Raw genomic sequence first — 12,541 nt, forward strand, 5'->3', positions numbered from 1 at the left:
TGTGTGTGTGTGTGTGTGTGTGTGTGTGTGTGTGTGTGTGTGTGTGTGTGTGTGTGTGTGTGTGTGTGTGTGTGCATAATGAGATGAATGCTTCAGCCCCGCCTCATCCCAATTATAGAGAGTGGGGGAGAGAAATGACTGGTAGAATAAAGAGGGATGTGAACTGGAGGGGAAGTAACAGAAGGGAGAGATGGAAGGAGTGGTGTGGGAGGGCTGAGGTTAATTGATATAGTGAGTCCATTAGCTAACCATATGACTTCAAGCTCATCTATTGCTCTCCCACCCAACAAAGGCCACTCGTCTCTATTGTATAGAAGGCCCGCCCAATCTGCTATGAATGCATTAGACTGTCTTTAAATTAGCCATTAAGGAGTGTGAATGTGTGTGTGTGTGTGTGTGTTTGTGTGTGTGTGTGCGCGCGCATGTTTGTGCAAAGGATATGTTTGTGTGCAAGTGCTCAACATGTGTGTGTATGCGTGTGTGTGTGTGTGTCTGTGTGTGTGTGCGTGCCCGCACATTTGTGTTTGCAAGTCCTCTCTCACTTCATGTGCTGAATGCAAAGAGAGAATGCGAGAATGTCTGCTGGCATGAGCATGTTTGGAAGTGTGAGTGGAAAAGTGTGTGCAAGCATGTGCCACTCTGTTCTTTGCCAGACGAACATGCAGTGAAGGTTTAGGGGTGTAGAAAAATGGCCAGTTATCGAGAACCCAATCGGAGTAAAAAATGGAACAATCTGAGACGTCCTCCATGAAAGGCCTTCCTTGGAACCACGAACGCCTGTGGGGAATCTGTCCTATTGTAATGATACATCACACATCTCCGAGACATGTTATATATGTTGCCTTGGAAGAGGTCTGCGAACTCTTCAATGCCTTGCAGTTTGGCCGAGTCACTTGCAGCCGGTGAAAATCGGGTGAAAAATACCACTGGCTGTTTGACATATGAAACCTGTGTGTGGCTGCCATAGCTACTTCCATAAATTGGGCCCTTGAAATGTCTGCGGCTTCAACAAAGAAACAAACTAATGCTTTCCTGTAAAGTATTGCATTCGCACAGCAAACTTGTTGCTTAGTACGTCAATCGATGCACGTTAGAAAAGAGGTCTACCGTTCAGTCCCACTCCCTCTATCCATGGGTTTGTTTGGTACCTGACAACAATAAAGATGATGTTCTAAAACGAGAATTTAACATAAAGCTATGAAAGACTCATTCCTGCTGTGGTAAGTTTGGTATCATTAAGTATGACAAACCCATTAACGCATACTGACAAATTCGTAATCTATCGTGGATGATCGCAATCTGTGGCACGTGATTTGCCAATTTTTTTGAGGGAAGCCCCTCAAAGTTATCTGCATACAGGCCTAAAGACTCACAATATTGATTTTGAGAGTTGTAGCACAATGAGGAAATGAGCTGCATAATCTATTCAGATTCCCTTGCCTTAAAATATAGAATAGAGAAGCAACCATTCATCACTGGCGATGTGCTTGTCTTGTTTGTTTGCAGAGAGTACAGGCATAGACAAGATAAGAAATACAAGACATTTTTAAAAGTATATCACACCCAAAACTACTTATACATACATAAGTGTGAGGTTACATTTCTGAAAGTTAAAGTGCAGGTAAACTGCATTAGGCTTCAGTGATTGGAGTCAAAACGGTACAATTTTCAGGAGGCTACCTTCTCTTAAAGTACCCCAGAATGGTGCACTTAACTCTGCAAATTATATTATTCCCTCTCAGGTATGCAAGAACCTACCCACAACTCATCCTCACTCGATCACACTTGCCACCCCCCTTCTCATCTCTTCCCAACTCACCTCCAAAACTCTTGCTTCTCAATTACATATACAATCATAGCGACACTGATAGACTGCATGGCAGCCAAGTATAGGCTTACACCTTATCAACCCTTTAAGTTATATTTTCAATTAGATAATCTCTAGAGAGGGTGAGAGAAAGAGAGAGAGAGCGAGAGAGAAGCAAAGAGGCTGTACACCGCACTGTGATGCTGTCTGCATCTCTTGAGGCCTGACAGGAGTTAAGAAATCACATTATTGATGACACACACTGACACCACTACAAAGGAAACACTGTGCCTTAGGCATTGCTTTAACATCTGCATACACACACATGCTCTCTCACATCACACACACGCACACATTCTCTCTCTCATATTAACAAATGCTCTCACACACACACTCACACTCACACACACACACACACACACACACACACACATTCTCTCTCACACATTAACAAATGCTCTCTCACACACACACAAACACATTCTCTCTCACACATTAACAAATGCTCTCTGACACGCACACAAACAAACACACACACACACACACACACAAAGGTGTTGCGTGAATCATATGTCGTTGGCTAGCTCTTCAGAGAGGTATTCCCACCTCTGGCCTGCTAAATCTGCACAGAAACCACTCACACACACACAAGCTTTAGTACTAGATAAAAAGGGGTCGCATATAGCCTGCCCCTATATAAATCAACACATTGCAACACAGCAGCACCACTCAGTATTCCTCCCTCATTGACAAACACATTAGGGCTATAGAGCCGGTGACAATATCTGCCTTTTTTAAAATACACGGTTATTATGTTTATGTTAATGTTCCAACAAATCATTTTGCTAGGGCTGTCGCAATTCATCAACATGGTCAAATAAGTCCACGTGAACGTGAATGTGCCCACTCTTTTGCATTTGACGATTATTTAAGTTGTCAGAAATGTGGGATGTGTGTTAAGACATATGGACGGCTATTAATAAAAGCTGTTCTTTCACCACACTGAACTAAGCATGACCAAACTGTAATGGCGTGGAGCGGAACATGCTAATATAGTAACATGATAAAATGAGCTACGGTTTGTGAGCACTAATTTCTGATTTTGCTCCCTTAAAGAGTTATGGAGGTACTCCTCGCCTCACTTTCATATTATCATCAGCGGTAGTTACGTTACACAGCTTGTGTGTCGGAGCTTCACGTTTCCCACTTAGCTTTGCGGGCGACGGCGGGATATTAAATGGACTTCCTGCATGGGAATGAGTGATTATGATCGTAAAAACATGGTGCTATAAAACATTGTGCACTTCATTTCATCAGTCAAATCATAGTTTGAGCTATGTGTGAGGGTGGGGGCAAATGCAATTTTACTTTTGTTTATTGTACCCATCTTGTTTGTTCATAGTATCTTTATTTTTGTGTATAGTGGCTGACTGTTGATTTAATCATGTATTATTGTTCCACGCTATAGGCTTATTAAGCAGACTTGTAAATGTCCAATTTCAATATTCCATAAAGTGCTCAATCAATGAAATTGAATACAGATTAAGAAACCAATTGTTTTGAATGGACTACATTTCCTTCTGCATTCATAGGGTTTGCGTAACAAAATGTAAACCTTGGTTTCACACAGATAAAGTTAAGAGATCGGTCGCTTCTGCTAAAACATAAGACTACGAACCCGCACTCACACACAGACACACACACGCACACACGCGCGCCCCAGCAGCAGTATTGTCTACTCCTATTGAAACCCAGGTTCTTTCAGACAAGAGTAGGGCATAGTGCTGGATTCATTCTCTATGCAAAGTGGCCATTCAAATCGCCAGATTATCTGACCACAATCAAAACCCACACAAAACAAAAAAGAGAGGGAAAGACCGAGAGGTTTCTTCATTGGGGGGAAGCTCCAGATCACTCAACAACACTGATGTGAATGGGATATTCCGGGAGAACACAATGCACAAAGCAATGGGAGAGTCAGAAAGACGACACAAAGAAATCTAGAAAGGGGAAGAAATACAAGGAAAAGACAGAAAAACATGGAAATTAAGAACAAGCTAGTGCTAGTTTATAGTGATGGATCGGGAAAGGGTTTGGCATTGGTATTAAAAATGTGTTTTCAAACCATCTGACACCAATTAGACACCAAAGAACCAATCCAGTTGAGGGTGAAAGGCTACCACAAAGGGAAATGTTCCCAAATTACTTGTTGCTAGTAACTTGTTACTGCTAGATCTCTATAAGTGAGGTGCACCATCTGAGCTGAGCAGCTGAATTTCTGACCACCTCTGCAATAAAACTAATTCCAAACTGTTAAGGCAGAGCAAAACAATGTTTAACTTGACATGGAGGGACAATGTGTGCGTGCTGATGTTTTAGCATTTGCATGCTATTTGTCTCTGTAATGTATCTCTGTAACCAAACTGTTGCCTCCCTCTATGAAGGGCAGAGAGGCTCAGCTTTGGCAAATTACGGACGATAGGAAGACTTATTAGTTTGCATATGCAAACTTTCACCCAACTTCTCTCATGCTATACGTTAACTATATGTAGACAAGGTTTTTGTTTATGTAAAACTTTTAATAAATATATTCCTTTATATACTATATAATATATTCAGGGATTTCAGAAGGATTTTGTTAAAAAATGCATTTGTTAAAAAATGCAAATTAAACTATGAAACAGGCTTTCTAGCTGGCGCTAGTTTAGTCAGGATATAGTATGCAGGTGTAGATGTTCACTTCACAGTCCAAAAGGATCACATTAAACCCAGACATGGTCATAAAGGCAGGCAAACCAAAAAAATATTTTTTGTTTTATGACTTGTTTGATCGATTGATAGCGTGAAATGTATACGTTATGAACGATTCGCAAGTGTTCATGCTTTCCTATTTCAATTAGATAAATGGCAAATGTCATCGAGATATTACCACCATTGCCATGGTAGAGTGGTAATTTGATGATTTGCTGCTGAGAGCCGCAAAAGGCTGCCTACAGTCCACGCAAAAGGATTCATTGTGACATTAAATATAACCGGCAACAAACTCAACGCGTCTACTTGAACGCAACTGATGAGTCTCTGACTACTGAAGATTTCAACCACTACCCCTTTTAACTCTGTTCCGAGTCAAAAAGCGAGGGGCACTTAAAAAGAGGGGTAGGGGTAAAAAGAAGAAATGGGAATGAGCCTCAATATACATTTCTCAAAGGCCATAGGCCTTTTAAAGGACAGCAAGCCACAAGAGAAAGGCATCATGTGATTGGGAAGCTACATCTTGACCTGCCAGGCCACAGGTTACATATGGTGTCATTGAAATATGTTGGCATGGATAAGCAATTTCAAAATTAAATGGATACCAAGGAAACAAATGCAGACATATTAAGCCTAAAAGTGTACAAAAACAGCACATCCATCTTCACCCGTCATCCCCGTAGAGCAGAGTTGGTTGGTTTTCTTTTCCTTTGTCTTCAGATATTTTATTTATTTATTTGTCCCCTTTATTATACTTTGTTGTGGGCTTAGTTATTCTACGGGGCATATATCGCTGACATGGATTATTCATAACCCAATTCTTGATTACATTTATATTCCTAATAGAGTTTCAGAGGAAAAGAACCCCCAGCTATAAAATATTTTACACTTTAAAGGTACACTCATACACCGGAGACGGGGAACCCAGCAGAGCACCCATCAGAGCACCTAGCGGCACCCAGGAGCCAGGCCTGTTAACAAGTGCCATGATGCTGCCCAACACTCTGTGACAAGTGCTGTCTTAGTGACGGCCCAACGGGATGCACCAGGGGCTTTCATCACTGGGCTAAATCAGGCCCAGGCTTAAAAGCAATACTGCGATGCCCTGTGAGATTTTCGCGCGCGTGTGTGTGTGTGTGCGCGCGCACTTGTGTAGGAGCGCTAGAGAAATTGTTGTGTGTATCTATTGTTCATTCTGCCCGCCATCCTGCCATCTACCAGACAATTTGTTTTGTAGTATCTTGTTATTTTAAATTGTCAACAGAGAACATGTTTTTGTAACTTTTCTCTGTCCAAGTCCCATAGCGCGCCCCCCCCCCCCAGACACACATACACCCACAGATCCATTCCAGACAGTAGCTTACACACAACACATAAACAAGGACATGATCAATAAAATCATCAGCCTTTGTCAATCTGACATTAAGCACATCAGTGGCAAGGCCGTTTACTGCAAAACAGCCTCCTCAATAGATACAGCACGGGCCAGAACAATGGATTCCCAAGCTCAACACTTGAAGAAAAACAAAACAAAAGGATCACAGCGAGAAAGAGACATGCCAAGAAAGCAATGGGAGAGAGAACGGCCAGGAAGGAACAGAGAGAGACAGAGAGAGATACAAGAGAGGGAAACAAGAGAAAGAGAGCCAAGAGAGAGAGAGAACCCAAAGAGAGAGGGACCAGCAAGGTTTGTATCCCACCCAGATCAGGTTTAAAGCCCTGGCCTACAAAATATCAAGGCGGTTGCTAAATGCATATTTTCTACAACACATAAGACACAAGAGATGACCCTTTCTAACAGTGTCACAATGAGATGAACTTGACAATCCTGATTGTACTGCCATGTTTCTTAGAACCGCAATATTGATTTTTAAATGTAAGGATAGTTGGGAAACTTTATCTCCAGTTGCTAGCTATTTATTGCCAAACTAAGATACTGTTGGAGTCTTGCAGCTGTTCTACTTTAGGTATTCTTTTGAAGTCACCACCGTACACCCAGCCACACAGTAAAGCCCTCTGATTGGCTGAACTATTGCCCCCATTCAGGGGGCAATATCCACAGGCCACTAAAGAGCACAGGTGATATCTGATCCGTCTGTCTTTGGTCTCCATTAAGCACCTTTTGCATACTATTGAGCATCAACTAGCCAAAGCATCAAGGTTGATTTCACCTTTCTACAGAGTGAGTGTTTGTTTGTGGAAAGGTGCATCGTAGGTCTGGTGTCGAGTGCTCCATACAAAATTAGTTGATTTCTCGTCTGACACTGGTCCAAGAAGGCCGGAAATGGTGTGTGCGTGCGTGCGTGCGTGCGTGCGTGCGTGCGTGCGTGCGTGCGTGTGTGCGTGAGAGGAAATAGAAGGATAAGTGGAGGAAAGATTTGTCATATTCACCTGTAAAACCTGTACGCTACATAAACACTGTCAGACACAAATAAACATGTTTATACTTCATTCGGGGCCTTTGCAATTTTTCGATAGCGGTCGGTTTACTGCCGGGTGAAGAAACGCAAGACAAATCGCACACACATTTAAACACACACATCTGTCACTGTTATATACAGGATTTACCATCCTGTCTACCTCATGTCAACATTTAGTGTCATAGATTTGGATTAGAATTTTTGCGATGACCCACACTTGGACACACACAAGGTGTGTGTGTGTGTGCATGGTAAATGTTGTATGGTTTCCTATACGCTTGTAAATATAGACTACTATTAAATTCAGAAATTGCATTCAACAGTCGTAGAGGCACAGCAATCCACGGAGTACCTCTACATATCAAAAGGCTTTTGCCTAAATAAAGTTGCTCTACAACTGCCTTTAATTCTCCAATCAAAATACAGCCCAGCAGACGGCAGGGGGATTGCTAATGAGTTTGTAATAACATGGTCAAAGAAAAGAGACTTAGCGGGTGGGTGTGAGAGAGAGAGGACTGATAGAGTCGAGAGAGAAGAAGAAAAGGAGAGGCAGAGAGAAGGAGAGGAATCAGGTCACAATCTTCGCAGCACTGAAGTCGACGGATGATAATCAGTTAGACGAGGCTTCTAATTTAATCTCCTAATTACACCGCGATAAAAGATTATCTGTACATTCACTCGCACTCTTTGACACTGGTAAGTGTTCTGTTTGGTGTGCAGGGTTTCCCTGTCAACAGACTACAGATCCTTATATGTCTGCACACACACACACACACACACACACACACACACACACACACACACACACACACACACACACACACACACACACACACACACACACATTGTATGTGTTGCGTTCAGATTTCCATAGGATCTTGTAGTACAAATGAAAGCGGACACATGCAGGTCCTTAATTCTGAGCGCTGTGTCTCAAGTCTCAGGTCTATCTGAGAAGGCCATCTGATAGCTTGGCATTCTTCCCTCGCCATTCAGCCCCAACCAAGGGATGTTAAGTGCTTCTCGCTGTCGTATGATTGCAGTGTGTTTATCGCTGATCAGAGGCTTGACGTTAATGGGGACTGATCTGGGATTTGTAGTTTTTTCCTCCCACAGTTTTTCATTATCCAGAGATGGAATTTTTGCATCCACGCCAAGCGGAGTCTTTTGGTGCACCACATACTGGCCGTATGACCAAATTACACCCATAAAAGCAATAAAAGCCTGGAGATCGGCAGTTGAGAAAACATTTCCGACACATTTCAATGTAGGAAAATCTTTGTGTGTGTGTGTGTGTGTGATTTTTGGTGTGTGTGTGTTTGTGTGTTTGTGTTTGTGTGTGTCGGTGTGTGTGTTTAGCATGCACACTTCTAGCTAGCGCAAGCACTCACGCGTAGATCTGCTATTTAATTTCAGTTTGGCTGCATTCTATGACCTCTCCCGGATCCAAATGGCCTATCAGCAACCTCAATTCTCTCAGGCGCGCCGCATCGTCCAGTAAGAGCTTAGCCAGGCATCAGTTATAAGCTCAGCCAATAATACGCTGTCATATTAAAACCAAATCACCCTGACAGATCCTCTCGATGTGAGTAAGCCCAGCGCCGAGATCCTTGACCTCGCTAAATGCCCGCGGCCGTGCACAACCTTCGGGGAAACTATGCTAACTTTCTTCCAGAGGCTCGTGAAGCTGTCATGTACTTTTTAAAGAGATAAAGTAGGCTTCTCGAAACGTGCGTGACCCGTGAACATGCACTACATTCAAAAGCAATCATCTCGTCGTAATGAAGCCTAGCGGTATTTTGGTATTACTTTTTTTTCCCCCTTCCATCCATTAACAGTGTTCACATTAGCAACGCGGGACAAGGTCTCCTTGGGTCCGCGGGTGACTCAGCCCGACAGGCCTGACGTCCGTAATAGAGGAGCCTGGCATGGACTCCTGGTACAGCCTGCAGTGGGGGTTTGTCCAACCACGCACCAGCAGTGGGCATTAATCAGGCAGCCGCTGGAGTTACACCCAGCAGGGTGACAGCCCGGCTGCAGGGGCAGCAGGATAACTTATGTACAAGGAGGGGAGGTTATCTGATGAAAGGACTAGCAGGAGGAGGAGGAGGAGGAGGAGGGGGGAGACGGAGAGGGAAGAGGGGTGGAGAAGAGACAGTAAAATGCTGCCGTCACTTAAAGTCCAAAATGAAAGATCGATGAGCTTATTTAAATGTGCTCCCCAGGACGAGAGTTGGCTCGTATAAAGCCCGGCATTTATGAGCAGGGGTGTGGGCATCGATTGACTCGGAGCGAGAAGGGGAGGGAGACGGGGGAAGTGGGAGAGACGGAGAGAGAGGGGGGCAGACGAAGGCTTAGAGGGGGAACGGCAGAGAGAGAAAGAGAGTGCGAGAGGGGGGTCTGGGGGAAAGAAAGAGGGAAAGAAAGACAGAGTATGGGGGCAAGTGAGAGAGGTGGAGAGAGCTCAGGTTGGCTCAAGACCGGCTCATGAATTTAATCCTTTTCCTGCTCAAATCAAAGGTCCTGTTGAAGGCAGCGGGGAGAAGGACAGACGGCCCGAATGTTTACAGCTCTCATTCAGGGCCCGCTGATCAAATCAATCCTTCCACTGGACATCCTCCCCACGCCCCCCTACGCACACACACACACACACACACACACACACAGACACACAGACACACACACACACACACACACACACACACACACACACACACACACAACCTCCCTAACTCACTCACACAGTACATCCAATTTGATCAGAGTCTACTTATACACAAGACACCAACACAAACACAGAGACACAAACAAACGCACACCACCACCACCACCACCAACCACCACCACCAACCACCACCACCATCACCACCAGCAGCAGCGAGTGAGGCTGGGTCTGAGGAGACGAGGGAGAGTCCAGGGGCCTGGGCAGCAGGCGTCGAGACCTTGACATGCTCTGTCCTAGAGATAGGACGGAGCTGACGCTGCAGCAGCCTCAGTCTCTCTCGTCCTCATCCTACTCCTCCTCACGCTGTCCCTGCCTGCTCCTCCTCCCTGCTCCTCCTGCCTCTTATCACTGAGACCGAATGGCCGGCAGTGAAGTGAAAAGGGGGGGGGGGGGGGGGGGGGGGGGGGGTTAGATGTAGCGCTAGACGGGGAGTGAGAAGAAGTGAGGGGGGAGAGTGAGTGACAATGCAACCCCCCCCCACATCCCGCCGCCCCGGCTTAAAGACTCTCCCGCACCCCTCACCTCGTCTTCCTCACCCCCTCCGCCACCTCCCTCTGCCAGCTCCCCCGGGCTCTTCATCCCCACTCAGACACCCCGCCCCATATTCACACTCACATCCCCCCCACCACCTCCACCCTCCCTCTCTGCGCTCTCACTTTCACACTTCTCTGCTGCCTGCCACACACACACACACACACACACACACACACACACACACACACACACACACACACACACACACACACACACACACACACACACACACACACACAAGAGCAAACAAAGAGACATATGCACACACACACACACACACACACACACACACACGTCTTAGACCCCTACATAACTCTCCCCCCCTAAACCCCCACCCCATCCCCGTCTCAGATTTAAATTCTGCCCGGTGCGCCATCTGTGACCCAGAGAAAACTGTGTGTCGACACCAGCCTGACCTTTTCCACTGCTTTTGTTTTGCTGCTCTGACACAAGCCCGCGGGGCACATACGTGCAAACGGACCTACACACACACACACACACACACACACGCACTTTTCTTTGGGAGCCACCGACACACAAAGAGAAGCGAGAGAAGGGGATGTGTGAGCAACAGTGTAAGCACACATGATCCAGCAACAGGAGCATCTATGGATCAATATCAGTATCTTCTACTGTCCTGCTCCATAGATAAACAAATGAACAAACACACACTCACATACTAAGCACACAACAATCTGGGCAGACACCATTCATAAAGGGTAACGCTTTGGTTAATAGTGGTTTAATTAATACTGTGTGTGTGTGTGTGTGTGTGTGTGTGTGTGTGTGTGTGTGTGTGTGTGTGTAAGCAGGTCATTGACTGAGGATTATCAATGCTTTGAGACAAGCAGATTCGGACACACAATTCACACATGCATTGCTCAGTACGCCCACACACTTATAACGTGGTTTTGCATAGCTAGTTATGAATTCGTTGTTCAACACAAAGGGATTACCCCACTAGGATGACCCTACGCCACCCCCTGGTCCCCTTCTGCTCCTAGACAAGCAGAAGTAGGCTACACACTGACACGTTCCCAACCACCATTGATAAATCACTACGCTTGGTCCCATAAATCACGCTCTGTTGCAATTTGGGAATAATCATCTTATTTTCCCTCTATTCACCGCAGTCTTTGTGACAAATGAGCCTGTCAATAAACGTCTACAGACAATGCACCAATAAGGAAGCATAGCACTACTTGGGTTGAACCCCCCCCCCCAACCCCGCGGCAATGGGCCGAAGGGTGAATCTGGAGGTTTTTGGGGCCAGAATTAATTATATTTTTCATCTACTATGCATTCAGCCGAACCTGCTCTTACCTTGGGCGTGCAACACGTGGCAGCTGCTTGCGAAGAGGAGGAGGATAAAGAGGTATAGATTCGGGATCCAACTCCGAGCTGCCCCGGTGGACAGCATCATCCTCTGCCCTGCGGCAGGTGCCTCCTCCACGTGTACCGGAGATCCCGCGGGGCGCTCGATGTACACATTTGCAGTTCCCATAACCGAGCCGCGTTCCGAGGGTGAGCCCGGGAGAGGTGACCGACCACTGCTTCTAATAGCGTCTGTGACCGGGCGCCTGTGTTTGGCTTCGCCTCTCTTGCCACCCATCTCCTCTTCACCCGGTTCTCCGAGTCTGGCGGTACTAATGAGAGACGCTTCAGAGGCTCTCGCCCTCCGCTCCTCACTCACTCCACAGCGAGCGGAAAAACAAATCTCCGGGTGACCGGTTATCTTATTCTCTCTGATGGCTGGCTCCCCGCGCTTACTCCCGTGCCCCGGGCTCCAAAACTCACTAGTTGGGAACAGCTCAGCAGTGGCCCGACTTTCTTCTAATGTTGGGCTTTTCAGTACATCCGTGTTGTGGTAGTTCCTTTTGGTGGTAGTGAGGTCCCTTGGTTCTGGTGCCCTGCGATACCTCATTTTCATTCGGATTGATCCAAGCATGAAATTAATTCATCTGAGAGTAGGAGTAGGGGGTTTAGATTTATCGGCTTATTCGCTGCTGTCCGCTGTAAATCCGCCGCTTGTTTTGCTGTCTTCAACGGGGATTTATCGTGTGGATCATTTGACTCTTTGACAGTATCAACAGAGGGCAATAAAGTGCATGAATTTATCCATCCGTGTGTATGTGATTTCCCTTCCAAAGAAAATCAATGATCTATTGAGTCTGCGAATTCCAAAGCTTGTCTACAAACAAGCTGGACAGAAAGCCGAAAGTCTGTTAAAAAGGTGCCATTTGCAGAGAGTGGACAATGCCTCTATCCAAACAGATCAAATGAGATACCTTCATTAACGCCTTA

The 12,541-nt window shown here is 45.7% G+C and overlaps 1 protein-coding gene across 1 annotated transcript in view; it reads right to left on the reverse strand.

Annotated features, from left to right (window-relative positions):
- Positions 1-12,185, reverse strand: part of LOC307070353 (protein sidekick-1-like) — a gene marked incomplete at both ends in the record, with an annotated part of 237,560 nt that extends 225,375 nt beyond the window's left edge. Inside the window, one exon of the mRNA XM_079728783.1 lies at positions 11,561-12,185. Coding sequence (XP_079584909.1) covers positions 11,561-12,185 — 625 coding nt within the window. The remainder of the gene's footprint in view (positions 1-11,560) is intronic.
- Positions 12,186-12,541: the final 356 nt, after the last annotated feature.

This window comes from Pollachius pollachius (assembly GCF_949987615.1).
Source record: "Pollachius pollachius genome assembly, chromosome: 2".
NCBI lineage: Eukaryota > Metazoa > Chordata > Actinopteri > Gadiformes > Gadidae > Pollachius > Pollachius pollachius.